This window comes from Rana temporaria, chromosome 11 (genome assembly GCF_905171775.1).
Source record: "Rana temporaria chromosome 11, aRanTem1.1, whole genome shotgun sequence".
NCBI classification, from domain to species: Eukaryota; Metazoa; Chordata; class Amphibia; order Anura; family Ranidae; genus Rana; species Rana temporaria.
Genome location: NC_053499.1, coordinates 109,996,519 through 110,014,147, shown reverse-complemented (window position 1 = coordinate 110,014,147; position 17,629 = coordinate 109,996,519). Strand labels below are relative to the sequence as shown.

At 48.6% G+C, this 17,629-nt stretch overlaps 1 protein-coding gene across 1 annotated transcript in view; it reads right to left on the bottom strand.

Moving 5' to 3' along the window:
* PACS1 (phosphofurin acidic cluster sorting protein 1) overlaps nucleotides 1-17,629 on the bottom strand; it is a 288,112-nt gene that overhangs the window by 157,478 nt on the left and 113,005 nt on the right. The window contains exons 12-13 of the mRNA XM_040328826.1: nucleotides 4,659-4,753; nucleotides 4,404-4,524 (exon numbers count right to left, since the gene is read on the bottom strand). Coding sequence (XP_040184760.1) covers nucleotides 4,404-4,524; nucleotides 4,659-4,753 — 216 coding nt within the window. The remainder of the gene's footprint in view (nucleotides 1-4,403; nucleotides 4,525-4,658; nucleotides 4,754-17,629) is intronic.

Below are 17,629 nucleotides of genomic sequence, written 5' to 3'. Positions count from 1 at the left end.
CCTAGGGCAGTGTCTGACCATTCTCCCTTGATGGTGGATCTCGCTCTGGGCACCCCCTCCTCCTACAGGGTCTGGCGTCTGAGCCCATTATGGTTGGCTAACCAGGCTGTTGTCGATTAAAGTACAGCTGAAATTAAGTTGTACTGGATTGACAACAGAGTGCCTCCACCCCGATTGTATGGGGCGCATTTAGGGCCACCACACGTGGCTCATTTGCTGCTGCGATAGAGCAGGCCCGCAAGGTGTATCAGTCCAGATTGGTGGATGCCGAGGGAGATCTTAGGGATGCGGAAGCGGCTTATTCAGCGTCTCCTACTTCTGAAACACACGGTCTGGTGGCATAAAGCCAGTGACTTAGACTTGGTACTCTTGGAGCGTACCCAAAAGAAGCTGTGGATTTCCCATAGAATGGTACATGCATTTCAGACTTATTAATCCCTCACCTGCTTAAAGGGGTTGTAAAGGAAACATTTTTTTTTCATAATAAGCATCCTTTACCTGCAGACATTCCTCTTTTCACTTCCTCATTGTTCGTTTTTGCTCAGCAGTTGCTCCATTTCTTCTCTGTTCTGTTCACTTCCTGCTTGTCTGATTTTACGGACCACCGTGACGGGAGGGTTTACTGCGGTGGTCAGTAATGTGCTCACCCCCTCCTGGGAACAACATCTGTGCTGCAGGACGCTCACTACGTGTTAGAGACCTCAAGGAGGTGTGAATTACTGGGCGTGCCGCAATCCATACTGGGAAATGTAGTTCTTACATGAACGAACAATGCAAACCAGGAAGTGAATGAGAGAACAGAAACTAGAATGCCGGAGGTGATATAGATGAAGGAATTTAATAGGTATTTACTCAGGTTTTTTAACAGAATCATTACACTATTCTGTCTACCTTGCAGACATTAATTTTAGGCAAAGCATTTTTTTTTTCTTTACAACTTTAAGGTATACAATTTTACTCTGAGGACAGGACAGCTACTGACCTCTATTGTCTGAGGCGCCGAGTGTCATTTCTAAACCCCATAAAGATCACCTATTTTGCGAGTCGTATAGGCCGATTTCACTCATCAACACAGATGTTAAGATTCTGGCCAAGGTGCTCGCCCGGCAATTGAACACGGTCATTACCACTATTACAACGTGGGTAGGTACCGGAGCATGATGGGACTGTGACATCATAAGAGGCCTATATAAATCGGTGCGAACCGCGGACCCGGCATTACAGCGGGAAGAAGCGTTGCGTCAACATCTGAAAAAGAGAAGAAGCCAGAAGACGGCAAAGAAGAGCGGGCTGCGCCGCCGCTAGTAATTGAGCTAATACAGAGATAGCGGCGGTCAGCCCTGAAGAAGAAGGCACCGGAGAGCGAGCGGGAGAAGAACCGGGGAGCGCCGAGACGACAGCGGAGAAGATGGAAGAAGACCCCCCCGGAGAGCAAAAGAGAACCAGACGCCGGTGAAGACCGCCACACCCCACCCCCCCCGCCATCGAAGACGTCAAAGGAGAAGGCCCCCCTTTGTAAAAGAGCTAAAGAAGAGAGGGGAGGCCCCCGGAGCTGACTAATAAATTACTTTAAAAACCCTGTGTAGTGTGTTTTTTTACATTTTCACTTTTTTCCGCCAGGTGAATGGGTAGGGGTACGATGTACCCCATATTCATTCACCTAGGGTGGGGGGCCGGTATCTGGGGGCCCCCTTATTAAAGCGGGCTCCCAGATTCCGATAAGCGCCCCGCCCGCAGACCCCGACAACCAACGGCCAGGGTTGTCGGGAAGAGGCCCTGTCCTTATCAACATGGGGACAGGGTGCTCTGGGGTGGGGGGGCGCCGGGCACCCCCCTGCCCCAGAGCACCCAACCCCCCCATGTTGTGGGCATGCGGCCTGGGCGGTGTGCTTTGGATACGGGTCTGGTATGGATTGTGGGGGGACCCCCACGCCGTTTTTTTGGCGTAGGGGGGGGGTCTCCTTACAACCCATACCAGACCCAAAGGCCTGGTTTGCCCCATGGGGGGGAACCCATGCCGTTTTTTTTTTTATTTAAAATTTGGCGTGGAGTTCCCCCTCATGAATCATACCAAACGCCGCGGCTAGAATTGGCGGGAATCCAAGTCTGATCCCCGTCGCCTCTATGACGGCTTTTTCCCCATCGCGGCAAGCCGGCTCGGCGCTGGCTCCCGCGATGGGGCTCGTAGGTGGTCAATCTCGCTGAGAAAGGGAAAAACATTGACACAATATCGCGGTCACCCACTGTAGGTAGGATAACTATTTTTTAAATGATTTTCCTGCCGCTCTTCTTACATATTCTAAGTAACTCACCATACTATGTCACCAAGGCCAAATTTAAGGAGATAGACTCAATCCTCACCACTTTTATTTGGAGGGGAGGGATAGTTCGGATTGCTAGAAATACTCTGCTACCGGTTGTGGAGGGAGGTCTTGCTTTACCGTGCTTACAGACCTATTAAATTGCTTCACAATTGGAACATGCGCATTGGTGGTTCTACCCTGAAGCCAACAATGTGGCCACTGCTCTGGAGGCAGCAATCCTTGCCTCCTATGAGTCTCTCCAGAACCTGATACACAGTATGTCCCTATGGGGGAAGGAGGGTACTAGCATCCTAGCGATCACCCTACAGATTTTTAGGCTCTCTAGGATGCTACCGTCCACCGCGCTTAATACATATTCACCGAACACACCACTATGGGGGAACCCAAATCTACGTGAATTTTTCCATAGAACTGATGGGGGATTCTGGTTCAATAGGGGAGGAAAAAACGATTATGCATCTATTTTCAGACATGTTCCACCCTTTCGCTGAACTCCGCAGAGTTTATAACCTCCCACACACGGCCTATTTCTTATACTTGCAGAATCAACACACCACTGCAATGCAGTTCGATCTCCGTAACATGGTGGTTCAGATGTCTCCACTAGAACGACTATTGACTGATCCTTCTCATTCCAAGCTTGTTTCTACTTATTACAGGACTCTCCTACAATTCACAACAAATAGGCTTAGCAACACGGCCATACATACCTGAACTGATGGATATTTGGCAGGAAGTTCTCTCTCCAGGTTCCTGCTGTCTTCTCAACCAAGGTAATCCAGACTAAATTGTTATATAGGTCCTACCCCCATTCTTGCTATACAGATTAGGTAGATTGCCTTCTGCAGTGTGCACTCGATGCGGCATGGCTGATAGTACCTTCTTTAATGTGGGAGTGTACTTCGATTAGAAAGTTTTGGTCGGAGACCAACAGGCTTTATCACATTTGTAGCTCAGATACCTAATATTTGCAACCCCCTGAGATGCTTGTTGGGGCCGCATCGAGTGCACACTGCAGAAGGCAATCTACCTAATCTGTATAGCAAGCATGGGGGTAGGATCTATATAACAAGTTAGTCTGGATTACCTTGTCGGGGGAGAAGACAGTGGGAACCTGGAGAGAGAACTTCCTGCCAAATATCCGTCAGTTCAAGTATGTCTAAAGAGTATGAATTAACCACCGATGCAGCTCGTCCTGTAATAAATCCTTAAAGCAAATGGGTGGGAGGAAGCACCTTAATGCCTTCTAAAAGCTCTAGGCAGATCTGGCGGTAAAGTGTGCAACCAGTTGTGTGATGCAACACCTAGTCATCCACGTCAATATGGATACACTGCTTCTATGTTGGCAGTAGAAAACAGTGAGGGGTTGATTGAAAGATCAGAAGACAAAATAAAAAATAAAATCTAGGTAAGCCAAGGGTGATTCTCTCTGAAAGAGAAAAGGTCCATCACAGATACTAGCACAAAACTGAGGGCTCACAGAATGGGGTAGAGTTATAGAGGAGCAGCCCTCTAAAGATTTGTCCGTGTCTAATCACCTGAAGGTACAGACCTATAACCCACGGTATATGCATACTCTGCCTTTGTCCTGTACAATTAAGACAATACTTCTCCAGAAGAGAACAGGTCCATCACAAAAAGGACACTAACAAAACACTGGGCACTCACAAAGTGGGTAGGGTTATATGGGTGCATACTAGGGGCAACCCAAGCAAGGATATTGCCAGTGTCCAATTACCTGAACATAGTCTGCATATAACTCATGGTTTATCAACACAAGTGCTATGTCCTGTAATAATAATTACCCAAAATAATTTCCTTAACCAAGGCTTCTGACAGTTGTCGAAGGTGCAGGCAACATCCCAATGCTTCACTGCTGCCTTCCAGGAAAGTACACACCCAAAGCTTGAGTGTATTTATACAGGACTCCAAGCACCCAATTTTTCAAGAAGGCAACAGTGAGGCACACTGACAAATTGTGAAACCTTTCATTTTCATAAAAGGTCTTCTTTGTTAAATATACACATAAAGGTTTATTAAATACTTCAACTTAATAAGTGAAGATAGTTACAAACATACCTGTATGCTCTGCCCCATTTCTGTCCCTCTCTCACTCTCTGTACTTTGAGCTCTCTCTGAGAGTACTTTGTTGGGGGGTTTCTCTTTTACAGAAACACTTCTTTTGCTTTGAGGTGTCAAGCTGGAAGCAGATGAATGGCACAATTTAATAAAACACCTTTGACCTTTGATGAAGATTATACATTTATATTCCCTCAGGTAATGCATAACTTTGAAAATGGAGAGAGAGAGAGAGAGAGAGAGGTCAAGACTTACCTTGGGCTCTTCACAGATTTAGACTTTTCAGGGACAGTAAAGGTGAGTGTTTCAGAAAGTGTGTCTACATCTTGTGAGATATCCAAAGAGACATCCTGGTAAAACAGCAGGGAAAAAAGTTTCACAGATAACTATGAGAAAAAGTATGATATAAAGTCTGAAGCAACTTCGTAATAGCTTTAGTAATGCATTATTTTAAGAATTCCACAAGGAAACTACATTTTACTCTTGGTGGCGTTTATATCTAAACCCAAGCATATAAATGTATTACAGTAAAACCTTGGATTGCGAGCATAATTTGTTCTAGAAACATGCTTGTGATCCAAAGCACTTGTACATCAAAGCAAATTTCCCATAAGAAACAACGGAAACTCAGATGATTCGCTCCACAGCCATTTATTCATAAGTCCATCAGTTTATATTCCATACACTTGTGCTCATAAGTTTACATACCCTGGCAGAATTTATGACTTCCTGGACATTTTTCAGAAAATATGAATAACACAAAAACTTTCTGTCACTCATGGTTAGTGTTTGGCTGAAGCCATTTATTATCAATAAACTGTGTTTACTCTTTTTAAATCATAATGGCAACAGAAACTACCCAAATGGCCCTGATCAAAAGTTTACACACCCTGGTGAATTTGGTCCGATAACAAAGTTATCAGTTGACATAAAAGGGTTTGAATGGCTATTAAAGACAACCATCCTCAACGGTTTGCTTGTAATTAGTGTTTGTATATAAAACTGGACTTCTAACAGACCCTTGCATCTTTCATCCAGTGCTGCACTGACGTTTATGGATTGTGAGTCATGGGGAAAGCAAAAGATTTGTTAAAGTATATGCGGGAAAAGGAAGTTGAACTCTCTGAAAAAATGTGGTGTGGCCGTTTTAAGATGCACAATAAGAAGGCACTTGAAGAAAGATGGGCTGCATGGTTGAGTCACCAGAAGAAAGTATTACTACGCAAATGACACAAAGTATCCCGCTTACAATACGTCAAACAGTACAGACAAGCCTCAAACTTTCTGGCACAAAGTCATTTGGAGTAACGAGACCAAAATTTAGCTTTTTGGCCACAACCATAAAACGCTACATTTGTAGAGGAGTCAACAAGGCCTATGGTGAAAGGTACAGGAGGTGGATCTCTGATGTTTTGGGGATGTGTGAGCAACAAAGGCAAAAGAAATTTGTTCAAAATTGATGGCAAGATGATTGCAGTACGTTATCAAAATCTACTAAGAACATTTGCATTCATCATTCAGAATTTGTATTCTCTGAAAAATGGCAAAATAAATCATAAATTCTGCCAGGGTATGTAAACTTATGAGCACAACCGTATAAAAAGATTAAAGGAATGCAATAGGTTGAGTAACCATAAAATGTCCATCCACAATTGGCAGATTCCACAAGGAGCTACAGAGTATAAAAGTGGGGCGCCATAGCCATAGCAATATGGTTACATTTAATGAAGGTACAACATTTAGCAACTCATATGATTGATCATTAAAAGACATCACATTTAAGTATGCAGGCATCTGGGGTAAAGCTGTGCACATAGACCATCCTCCGCACCTCCAGCTCTCACCGCTGTCATTCTGCAATGATAACAGGAAAGACTACCATGCAGCAGAGCAATCTGAAAGTAAGGCTTAAAGCGCAGACTGGAAGGGATGGCGTCGATGGCGGTGCGGAGGATGGTCTATGTGGACAGCTTTACCCTGGATGACTAAATACTTAGAGGTGCCCGTTTTAATCATCAATCACGTGAGTTGCTAAATGTACCTTCATTAAATGTAACCATATGTCTACAGTTAGGTGGTGCCTCTTTTATACTCTGTAGCTTCTGCTGGATTTTGCATCTAATCCCCTTTTGGAGGATTGATGAACACACTTCAAGGCATCTCTCTTCTATTTTATACTCAGTTGTGACATGACACTACTTGTATATCAAGACATCGCTCATTTATCAAGTCTAAATTTATAAAAAAACAAACTTTTGCTCGTTTTGCATAAATCTCAGACCCAGTTACTCTCAAATCCAAGGTTTTACTTTATTGCAGCTTACCAGCCCTTAGATGTGGTGGCTGCATTAATTTTCCCTTTTTTTCAGTCTGGGTACATTTTCTGTAAGCAGAGAAAATACCTGTCAATTCTGCCAAACATCTAGTGTCCTTTTAAATTCCTGTGCATTGAACTAAAATCTTAAATAATGTTATCAGCCATCAGCCTCAGTGTAATAGGCTTTTAGTCCACATCAGGAGAGCAGCCTGGGGTGACAATGCTGCTCCTCCACAGATGTAGTGCAGTAAGCGCTGTGACGCAAAGATGTGTTACTGGTAGGATCAGTAGGCAATAAAAAGGGAAAAAAAGCCTCAAAGGAAAAAAAAGAAAAATGAACGCAGCCAAAGCATTTAAGGAATAGAAAGTTGCAATATACACGTCTTAAAAAAAAATGGAAGAAACACTTTGTAAACCAAAAGTATAGCATCGAGTCAATTAAATTCCTGGGATATTGATCTGGCCAGTTAAGTAGCAGGGAGGTTGTTACCGTAATCAGTTTCAGCCAAGATGCCCATAGATGGGCAACAATGAGACGGCCTCCAAAACAGGAATGGATGCCACTGACATTTTTTCCCCCTACTCATTTTTTTTTTTGACTGTTTCGAATTAGTTTTGCATCTGGCTAGGGTCAATGTCACTACTGGTAGCATGAGGCGATACCTGGACCCTATGGAGATTGCACAAGCAGTCCAAATCCTCCAGGATGGTACATCAATATGTGTCATTGCTAGAAGGTTTTCTGTGTCTCCCAGCACAGTCTCAAGAGCACAGAGGAGATTCCAGGAGAAGACAGTTGGTCTAGGAGAGCTTGACAGTGCTGTAGAAGGTCTTTAACCAATCAGCATGACCTGTATCTGCTCCTTTGTGCAAGGAGGAACAAGAGGAGAACTGCCAGAGCCCTACAAAATGACTTCCAGCAGACCACTGGTGTGAATGTGTCTCACCAAAGCATCAGAAACAAATTTCATGAGGGTGCAAAAAAACAGGATTTTTAAAACGGCTTACCTGTAAAATCCTTTTCTTGGAGTACACCACGGGAAACAGAGCCTATGTCTTTACATAATGGGTTAAGGGTCACCAGCGGTGATTGGACACTGGCACAACCAATTGAAGACAGTTCCCCTCCATATAACCCATTCCATCCCATCTGTGTCCCGTGGTGTACTCCAAGAAAAGGATTTTACAGGTAAGCCGTTTTAAAAATCCTGTTTTCTTTATCATACACCACAGGACACAGAGCCTGTGAAAGCATGAAAAAAACACGTTTTTCAGCATGTCCAAAAAACGAAGTTTTTCCAACTTCATCATTAAAAACGATGTTGCCCACACACCACCGTTTTAAAAAAATGATGAAAAAAGCATGGTGACGTACAACACGTACGACGGCACTCTAAAGGGGAAGTTCTATTCGCCTTTGGGCTGCTTTAGCTGATTCCGTGTTAGTAAAAGACGATTCTGTCTGTCTTTTCTGTCTGTTACAGCGTGATGAATGTGCTTACTCCATTATTTTTTTTAACAGAAAGAGGTTTTTTATTAACAAAACAGCATTACAAGATATGCATTATTCGACAATCAGATTTGCATAGACACAATGACAGTCAGAAACAAGTGATTTCAGCATTTGCAGATCATGAACACAGGCAATCCAAAAAAGAAAAGGGAAAATACTACAAGTATAATAAGCCACGAAATGCTAGTCCATAGCCCTCCCTCCCCAGTCCACCCTAACCGTAAGCCACCAGGCGCAGACCCCCGGAGTACTCCTCAGAGCACCCACGGGCAAAAGACCGTCGCCCCTGAACCAAGTCCCTAGGTACCCCCCAAGACGTGTGAGGACCCCAGCAGCCGATCGAAGTGGGCAGCGCCCCGAGAGAGAGGGGGGGGCAACGGCCCTCATTCCGGGCGGGGGGGGAATCCATCTTAGTCCCCCACCCCCCCGGCCCCCCATCCCGGTGCATCCACCCAGGCCGACCAGACCTTATCGTACTTAGCAGGGCACTGCCTACTCTCATACGTGAGTTTGTAGAGGGGCAAAGCCGAGTCCACCGCCTTTCTCCAGGATCCAAGGGTGGGAGGTCCTACCGACTTCCACCGTAGCAGTATCTCCCTCCTAGCATAGAACAGTGAGAACGTAATACATAGCTTAGTGTACCTGTCTCCCTCGACCTCACCCAAATGACTCAGAAGGAGCACCAAGGGGTCCAACGGCACTCTGGTCCCTCCTATGTCGCTAAGCCTCCCCGCTACCCCCGCCCAATACGGCCGAAGCTTCGGGCAGTCCCATACCATGTGCCAGAATGTCCCCACCTCGACCCCACATCTAGGACAGTTCGGATCAAGATGCGGGTATATGTTGGCCATTCTATGAGGGGTGAAGTAGGCCCTATGTAGGAACTTGAGCTGGAGAAACCTGTCCTTAGCTGCTATCATGGATGGGATGTACGTGGAGACACATTCCTCCCATTCCTCCTCCCCCAAAGCTGGAATGTCCCCCCTCCATTTATCCATTAACCGGGTGAGTTTAACATCATGGGCCACCGTCAGGTACATGTACAGAGTGGAAAGGGGCTTCCCCATTACGCTCGACGTCAGCAGTCGCTCAATTGAGTCGGGTTCCAGGGTCAGTGCGTCCGGGAATTGGGCCTTCATCACATGTCTCAGTTGAAAGTATTTAAACTCGAGGGAGCCAGGGAGGGAGTACTGTCGTCTCAGGTCCTGAAAGGGCTTGACCCTACCGTCTGCTATAACGTGTTTAAGGGTGGTGATCCCGTGTCTGGCCCACTGTGAGGGATCGGGCAGATCGCAGAGATGAGGCAAGGTGGGGTTACCCCACAGTGGGGTGTGTGGAGAGATACAATTCGGTTTAGCGTAAATAGCTCTGGCCACCCGCCACACCCTAACAGTCGTCTTCATGGACGCCGTCAGAGGATGGGGAGCGCCGGGACCCCTGTACACCAGATTAGACAACGCAGCATATGACCCCAGTATGGCAGCTTCTAGCCTCACCGCCGGGTTCTGTCTGGGCTGGGAGAACCACCAGCGCACCGTAACTAGGACAGCCGCCCAGTAATACAACAGAAAATTTGGGAGGGCCAATAGGGGGAGATACAGTATCTGTCTCGCAACTCTGGGTGGCCTTCCGGCCCAAATGAAAGAAGTCAGCACCCCTCCAGTCGCCTGAAGAAAGTTCTGGGAATGTGGGAAGGGGTGTTGCGGAAGAAATATAGGAACTTAGGGAGGAACACCATCTTGAGCAGGTTGACCCTGCCAACTGGGGTTAGTGGGAGGGTGCGCCAGGCCGTGCATTTGTCAGTGAGGTGGGAAAGGAGGGGCCGTACGTTCCCCTCTATGTATTCCTGTGAGGTGTTACTAATCCGAATGCCTAGATATGTGAATTCGCTTACCCACTGGAGGGGGGTTCCAGTATCTACTCTGGGAAGCGAGGGGTGCAGTGGGAAGAGAACGGACTTACCCCAATTTATGCGGATTCCTGAGAACCGGCCGAATTCCTCAAATAGGTCAAGTGCTCTCCGTAGCGACTGAGATGCATCCGCCAGGTAGAGTAGAGTGTCGTCCGCATAGAGGGACACCTTCTCCTCTATATCCCCCACCGCTATGCCCTTGACCTCGGCCTCAGCCCTCAGGGCAATGGCAAGGGGCTCAACCGCCAGGGCAAACAGTCCCGGCGATAGCGGACATCCCTGGCGAGTGCCCCGACCCAAGGGGAAAGCGTCTGAGAGGAGGCCATTCGTGCGGACCCTGGCCCTGGGATCAGCGTAAAGCATCTCCAGCCATGTCAGAAAGTTTGGTCCGAAGCCAAACCGCGCAAGGACATCCCACAGGAACCCCCACTCCACCGAGTCGAAGGCTTTTTCGGCGTCTAAAGACGCCACTACCCCTGCCGCCTCCGGCCGGGCCCTGTCCATATGCGTATAAAGCCTTCTAATGTTAATGTCCGTTCCCCTCCCTGGCATGAACCCCGTTTGGTCCGGATGTACCAAAGCGGTTATGACTGTGTTTAGCCTCCTGGCCAAGACTTTGGCCAGGAGTTTTGCATCAACGTTTATCAGTGAAATGGGGCGGTATGAGGAGCACACGGTCGGGTCTTTGCCCGGTTTAGGGATCACCACCACCACAGCCTCACTCAGGGAATGAGGGAGCTCCCTCACCCTCTGTGCCTCTGTTAACATACCGAGCAGTTTGTCCGTCAAGTCCTCAGAGTATTGTTTGTAAAATTCAACCGGTATACCGTCGGGGCCCGGCGACTTACCCGATTGGAGGGTCTTAAGAGCTTTCAAGAGTTCGTCAGCAGTTATGGGGGCATCTAGCAGTTCTCGGTATTTAGTAGTCAGAACTGGGATGTCAATGGGATCTAGATAGGAGGCCAGGTCATCACTAGAGTACCCAGCCCTGGAGCTGTAGAGACTTTTGTAGAAGGAGACGAAGCAGTCGTTTATTTCGTCAGGGGCGTACAGTAGGTCACCCCCCGGTCCACGTATGCAGGGCACACACATCCCCCCGGATTGTTCCCGTGACAGCCAGACCAGTAACTTCCCGGATTTCTCCCCCTGCTCAAATATACGCTGCGATTGGGCGAGTAAACGTTTCTGGGTGAGAGCAGTGCGAATCCGCACCACCTCCCCCGTCAGGGACTGAAGAGCGTCGTAGTCACAAGGATCCCTGGAACAGACATATTGTGCTTCCTGCAGAGCTGCCCTCCCCTCTGCTCCCACCAAGTCGGCCCTCCTCTCCCTCCGAACCTTAGCTATTATTGATTGATACCGACCCCGCGTGTAGGCTTTGAAGGCATCCCAGACCGACAGCGGCCCGGCCGAACCGGGGTTGACCGCCCAATATTCCTGCAGCGCCTCCCTAAAGTGACCATCCACCGCCTCGTCCGACACCCAGAACCTGGACAACCTCCACAAAGCTGTGCCCGGGGCCGAAGAGAGCTCCAGCGTCAGGAGAAGCGGCGCATGATCCGAGATGCCCCTAGGGAGAATCCTAATGTCCTGAACCTTAGGCAGTGCCAGGCCCCCCAGGTACGCCAGGTCTATTCTAGAGAAGGACCTATGCGATGCAGAGTGACAGGTGTAAGCCCTGGAGTGAGGATTCCTCCAACGCCACACATCCGTCAAGCCATACATTTCTGCCCACTCCACCAGACCAGAGTGGAAGGATCCACTCTGGGACATCCTGTCAACACCCTGATCCGGGACCATGTTAAAATCTCCCATTATGACCAAGTTGTCGCTAGCAAAATCAGCTATACTCGAGGTGATTCGGTGTAGAAGAGAGATCGATGCAGGAGGGGGCAGATATACCCCTGCTATAACCAACCTCATGGACCTAATCTGTGCATGAATTACGACATATCTGCCATCCGCGTCAAGTGTCAAGTTGAGCAGCCGAAAGGGGAGGGACTTGTGCACCAGGATGCTAACTCCCCTGGCAAAGTTGGAATATGTGGAGTGGTAGTGATGCCCTATCCAGGGTTTTTTCAGGGCCAGCGTTCTACTACCCACCAGATGGGTCTCCTGGAGGATACAAATATGTGGGCTATGAGACCTAATGAATTGAAATACCAGCGACCGTTTCGTTGGAGAATTTAGACCCCTAGTGTTCCATGACAGTATGTTAAGGGCTGACATACCCGCAGCTGGGGGGGAATTACCTCAGGATGAAAAGGGCGCCCTCCCCCCGCGACCGCTCTCCCGACCCGGAAGGGACACCCACAACACACACCTGACGCTGACTTAAGTAATGCATATTCAGAACCTACTTGCAAGACACTTTTTTGAAGAAAACAAAAATAAAACATAAACCATAAACCTTCCCCAACATGTGAACCCTCCCCTCCCCCCACCCAACCCAACCCCTTAAAACTGAGGCAGGTTTCCATCCCAAAACCAAAAAACAGCTCGCCGGCTGCAAAGGGGGGTCCTGTGCAAGAGCCGCTCCCAACCCCCCGCAAATTCAGCGGGGTCAAGGAGTGAGTTGAGCTATGTCCTCCTAGCTGTAGCATCCGCCGGAAATATCTCAGACTATCGGGAACATAGATTTAAAATAAAAATCAAAAAAGCATATGAAAACAAAAAGGTCCCTCCAGTACAAAAGGGGAATAGGTAAACCATCTACTCGTAAGGATTGCAGGTCCGTCTGTCAAATCCTTGGGTTACAGGAAGTCTCAGCTGCAGAAGTCTCCTGGTCCTTCTAACCAGGGGCACCATCTTAGTGTCCCACACGTGGGGAGTCCCTGGGCACTCCGTAAAGGCAACCACAGCATCAACGGGCACAACAGTTGCAACAGACGCTGTGGGTGAGCACCAAACCAGAGGAGTGGTGCAGCGCTCGCCCGGGCGAGGCCAAGGACGGGGCCCAGAGTACAAAAAGGGTCTTCAGCGGGTACTCACGGCTCAAGCTCTTGGATGCTGGTCACGAGGCAGGGAGTCCAGCCAGGCAGAGGCATCTCTCGGGGAAGTGAAGAAGCGGGTTGTCTCACCATCCTGGACTCTCAGGCGGGCCGGGAAGAGAACGCTGTAGCGGATGTTGCGAGCCCGCAGTCCCGCCTTCACATGATCAAACGATTTCCTCAGCTTCTGCGTTTCTATAGAGTAGTCAGGGAAGATCATCAATTTGTTGTTCTGGAACCTCAAATCCCCCACCGCCCTAGATGCACGGAGGACCTCATCTCTGTCCCGAAAGTTGAGGAGTTTGAGGATGAACGTGCGGGGAGGAGCTCCCGGAGGGCCAGGCCTGGGTGGAATCCTGTGAGCCCGCTCCACCGCATAGTGAGGGGACAGGCGTGCATCAGGCAAAAGGTTGCGTAGCATGTCCTCCACAAAGCACGTCGGGTTGTTGCCCTCTGCGCCCTCCGCCAGACCGACTATGCGCAGGTTGTTGCGTCTATTTCTGTTCTCTGCATCTTCAGCTCTATACTCCAGGGCTTTGACCTTAGTTTGAAGCGAGCGCAGTGCTGCACTGTGTTCCGCGACTATATCCTCTGCGTTACTAACTCTCTGTTCAGTCTCTGTCACCCTGGACCTGAGTTTGTCCATGTCCTGTCTGATAAGGCCAACGTCCATTTGTACTGCCTCTATTTTAGCCGTGAGTGTGGATTGACACATGGCTATGGCCGCCATAACTTCCGCCAGCCACGGGGGCCTCTCTCCTTCAGCCTCCATTGGGCCCGTTTGTGACGCCCTGTGCTGGCCGTGAGTGGCCCGAGGGGTAGCCAGGGGGTCTGGCGTCAGCTGGGGGGACTCCGGGAGAGGAGGGAATTTGTACGTCTTCCCCTTACCACCCTTTGATCCTGACCGGCCTCGCCTCATTCAAGTGTCTCTGCGTCCACAATTAAGGCCCCTGGACGCCCCCCGGCTCCCTATCCCAGGGACACCCCGGTAGCAGTCAGCCGCAGAGGGGGAGAGATACAGTTCGGCAGGCCGCAGACACGGTAGTAGTACCCCCCAGGTGTGGGAACAGCAAGGCCGCAGCTCTCGGCAAGGGGGGGAACCGGATCAATGGGGGGGCAGACGCATCTGCCAGTCCTTCTGGGGGGGCTCCCCAGCGAACAGTCCACTCACCGGATCCGCCTGTGTGGTGGGCGGGATCGTGGCCACCGGGGGGGCCACAGAGTGAAATCCAGGCCGCGGCCTCGTGCAGGCCTAGTCCAAAGCCCTTGCGGTGGAGCAGGAGCGGGCAGGAAGCGCCTCCGCGGGGGTCCCCTGGAGCGGAACAGCAGCCGATGGTGTCAGGAATTCCCCGCCCGCTCGCTGGGCGGGATCGTGGCCGCCGCGGGTCCGCGAGCGGAAATCGAGGCCGCGGCTTCGTTGCGGCCTAGTGGGGTTCCCGTGAGGACGGGCCGGAGCGGGAGCTGAGCGCGGCAGCGGTGATCCTCGGGTGTCGGGTCTGCGGTGGCGGGCTTGGAGTACGCTGGACGGGATCGTGACTGCCGCGGGTCCGCGAGCTGGAAATTGAGGCCGCGGCTTCGGTGCGGCCTAGTGCGGGTCCCGCGAGGAAGGGCCGGAGCGGAAGGTGAGTGCACCCGCTTGGTCCCTGGGTGCCGGGGTGGTGGTGTAGTCCCTCAGGGTCCCCTCAGTGTTGCAGGATGGACATCCTGAGCGGCCCGAGGCCGCAAGACCTGAGGGAAGGCCGGGCCCGGCCCGGGAGCAGATGGTGTGGGTCCCCCCACTGCAAGTCCAAAACGGATTAATCCCCCGAACCCCAGGTCCACTGCAACGTGGGGTATCCCCGGCTGGCAGCAAAGGAGTGATCCGGTGCCGATGGCTCGGATAGAAGAGCGGATGCCGGCGGAGCACAGAGGATTAGCTTCTGCTCACTTCGCCATCTTGGACACGCCCCCTGCTTACTCCATTATGAACGGTAGTTTTACCTGAACGAGCGCTCCCGTCTCATAACTTGCTTCTGAGCATGCGCGGGTTTAAAACTACGTTTTAGCCCACACACGATCATTTTTTACAACCCGAAAAACATTTTTAAAACGACATTAAAAAATGCAGCATGTTCGAATTTTTTTTTTGCTCGTTTTTCAGAAGCCGAAAAACTATGTGAAGCCCACACACGATCATTTTAAATGACGTTTTAAAAAACATATTTTTTCATGACGAAAAATGACCGTGTGTACGCGGCATAAGTCTTTACTTAATGAGACGACCCAGAGCAATGTTTCATATGAAGGAGGGGAGACACAGATCAAGCAGGCCACCCTGGACCAGAAGCTTTAAAGCTTGCAGCACACTTCGCCCAAAGGCGGCATCCCTGTCCTCTCACGTCCACCTGATAAAATTTGGAAAATGTGTGGACTGAGGACCAAGTTGCAGCTTTACAGATCTGAGTCACCGAAGCCTGGTGGTGCACTGCCCATTAAGCCCTTATTGTCCTGGTTGAGTGCGTTCTAACAGAAAAAGGAGGAGTCCTATTCTTTAACCACTTGCTTACTGGGCACTTAAACCCCCTTTGTTCCCGGAGCAATTTTCAGCTTTCAGCGCTCTCACACTTTGAATGTTAATTACTCAGTCATACAACATTGTTTACCAAAATGAATTTTTTGTCCTTTTTTTCCATACAAACAGAGCTTTCTTTTGGTGGTATTTGATCACCTCTGGACTTTTTACTTTTTGCGCTATAAATGAAAAAAGGCGGAAAATTTAGAAAAAAAATGAATTTTTCTTAGTTTATGCGATAAAATTTAGCAAAATATAAATTTTTCTTCATAAATTTTGGCCACAATTTATACTGCTACATGTCTTTGGTAAAAATAACCCAAATTAGTGGATATTATTTGCTCTTTGTGAAAGTTAGAGAGTCTACAAGCTATGGTGCAAATCATAAAAAAATTATCACACCTGTTGTACCGGTGCCTATCTCATTTCTTGGGGCCCTGAACACGCCAGGAAAGTACAAATACCCCCAAAATGACCCCTTTTTAGAAAGTAGACATTCCAAGGTATTTAGTAAGATGCATGATGAGGTTTTTGATGTTGTAATTTTTTCCCACAATTCTTTGCAAAATGATTTTTTTTTATTTTTTTTTCCCCCTCACAAAATTGTCATTGTAATAGGTTATTTCTCTCACATGGCATGTGTATACCACAAATGACACCCGAAAATACATTCTGCTACTCCTCCTGAGTATGGCGATACCACATATGTGGGACTTTTTCACAGCCTGGCCACATACAGAGCCCCAATATACAGGGAGCACCATCAGGTGTTCTAGGAGCATAAATTACACATCTAACTTGTTCACTACCCATTACACTTTTGAAGGCCCTGGAGCACCTGGACAATGGAAATGCCCACAAAGTGACCCCATTTTGGAAAGCTAACACCCCAACGTATAATCTAGGAGGCATAATGAGTCTTTTGAACGATTCATTTTTTTCCAAACGTTTTTGGAAAATGTGGAAAAAAAATGAAAACGCAATTTTTTTACGCAAAGTTGTCAATTTATAAGATATTGCCAACACATAGCCTGTACATAGCAAACATTACACCCCAAAATACATTCTGCTACTCCTCCTGAGTATGGCGATACCACATGTGTGGGACTTTTTCACAGCCTGACCACATACAGAGCCCTAACATGCAAGGAACACCAACAGGTGTTCTAGGGACACATAGCATGCACATGACAAGAATTACACCCCAAAATACATTATGCTAAGCAAAGGGTAAACAAAAAAATGTACCTGTGGTTTTAGTAGCGCAGTTGTCCACAGGACGATAGCACTGGTCCAGGCAGCAGGCAGGGACTTGGTCAGCAAAAGAAAATGCAATTGTCCAGGCAACAGGCATGATGGCATAGGTCCTACAGGCAGCAGGCAGAAGTAGGGCCTCGTTCAGGACAGAATGGGGACAGGGGTAGAGGCTTCTCCCACCCAAATCTCTTTGAAGCCTCCGGGCAACCAGACCCTAATCTAGAATGAGAAAACAAACAATAGTTTTCTTCATCCAGAAAAACAATTCTGGAGCCCCTCACATGTGAGACCCCTGTGCTATGAATCCCACTAGTCCACTGGCAGGGTAAAAGATCAGTTCAAGAGGCAGGCAAAAAGAATGGTCAAACAGTCCAAGGTCAGTTCCAGATCAGGCAGAGGTATAAACAGAATCGGTAGGCATAAGCGTGGTCAAATAACAAGCCAGGGTCATAAGCAGAGGTATAAGGGGTGTGAAGGTAAATGGCAGGAAGGGACTAATAATTTAGAAGGGTATGGTAACGGCTGAAACAACCAACTACGCAGAGGCCTGGTTTGGAAGGGCATTGGGGACAATAAAAAGTGGTGTCTCTTCTCACTCCTTCTTTGGAGCACACCTGGCATATTTTTTGGGATTTTTGGCCTGTTGGTCTGGGAGGGATTTTATCTGGGAAGTGGCGCTCGTGAAG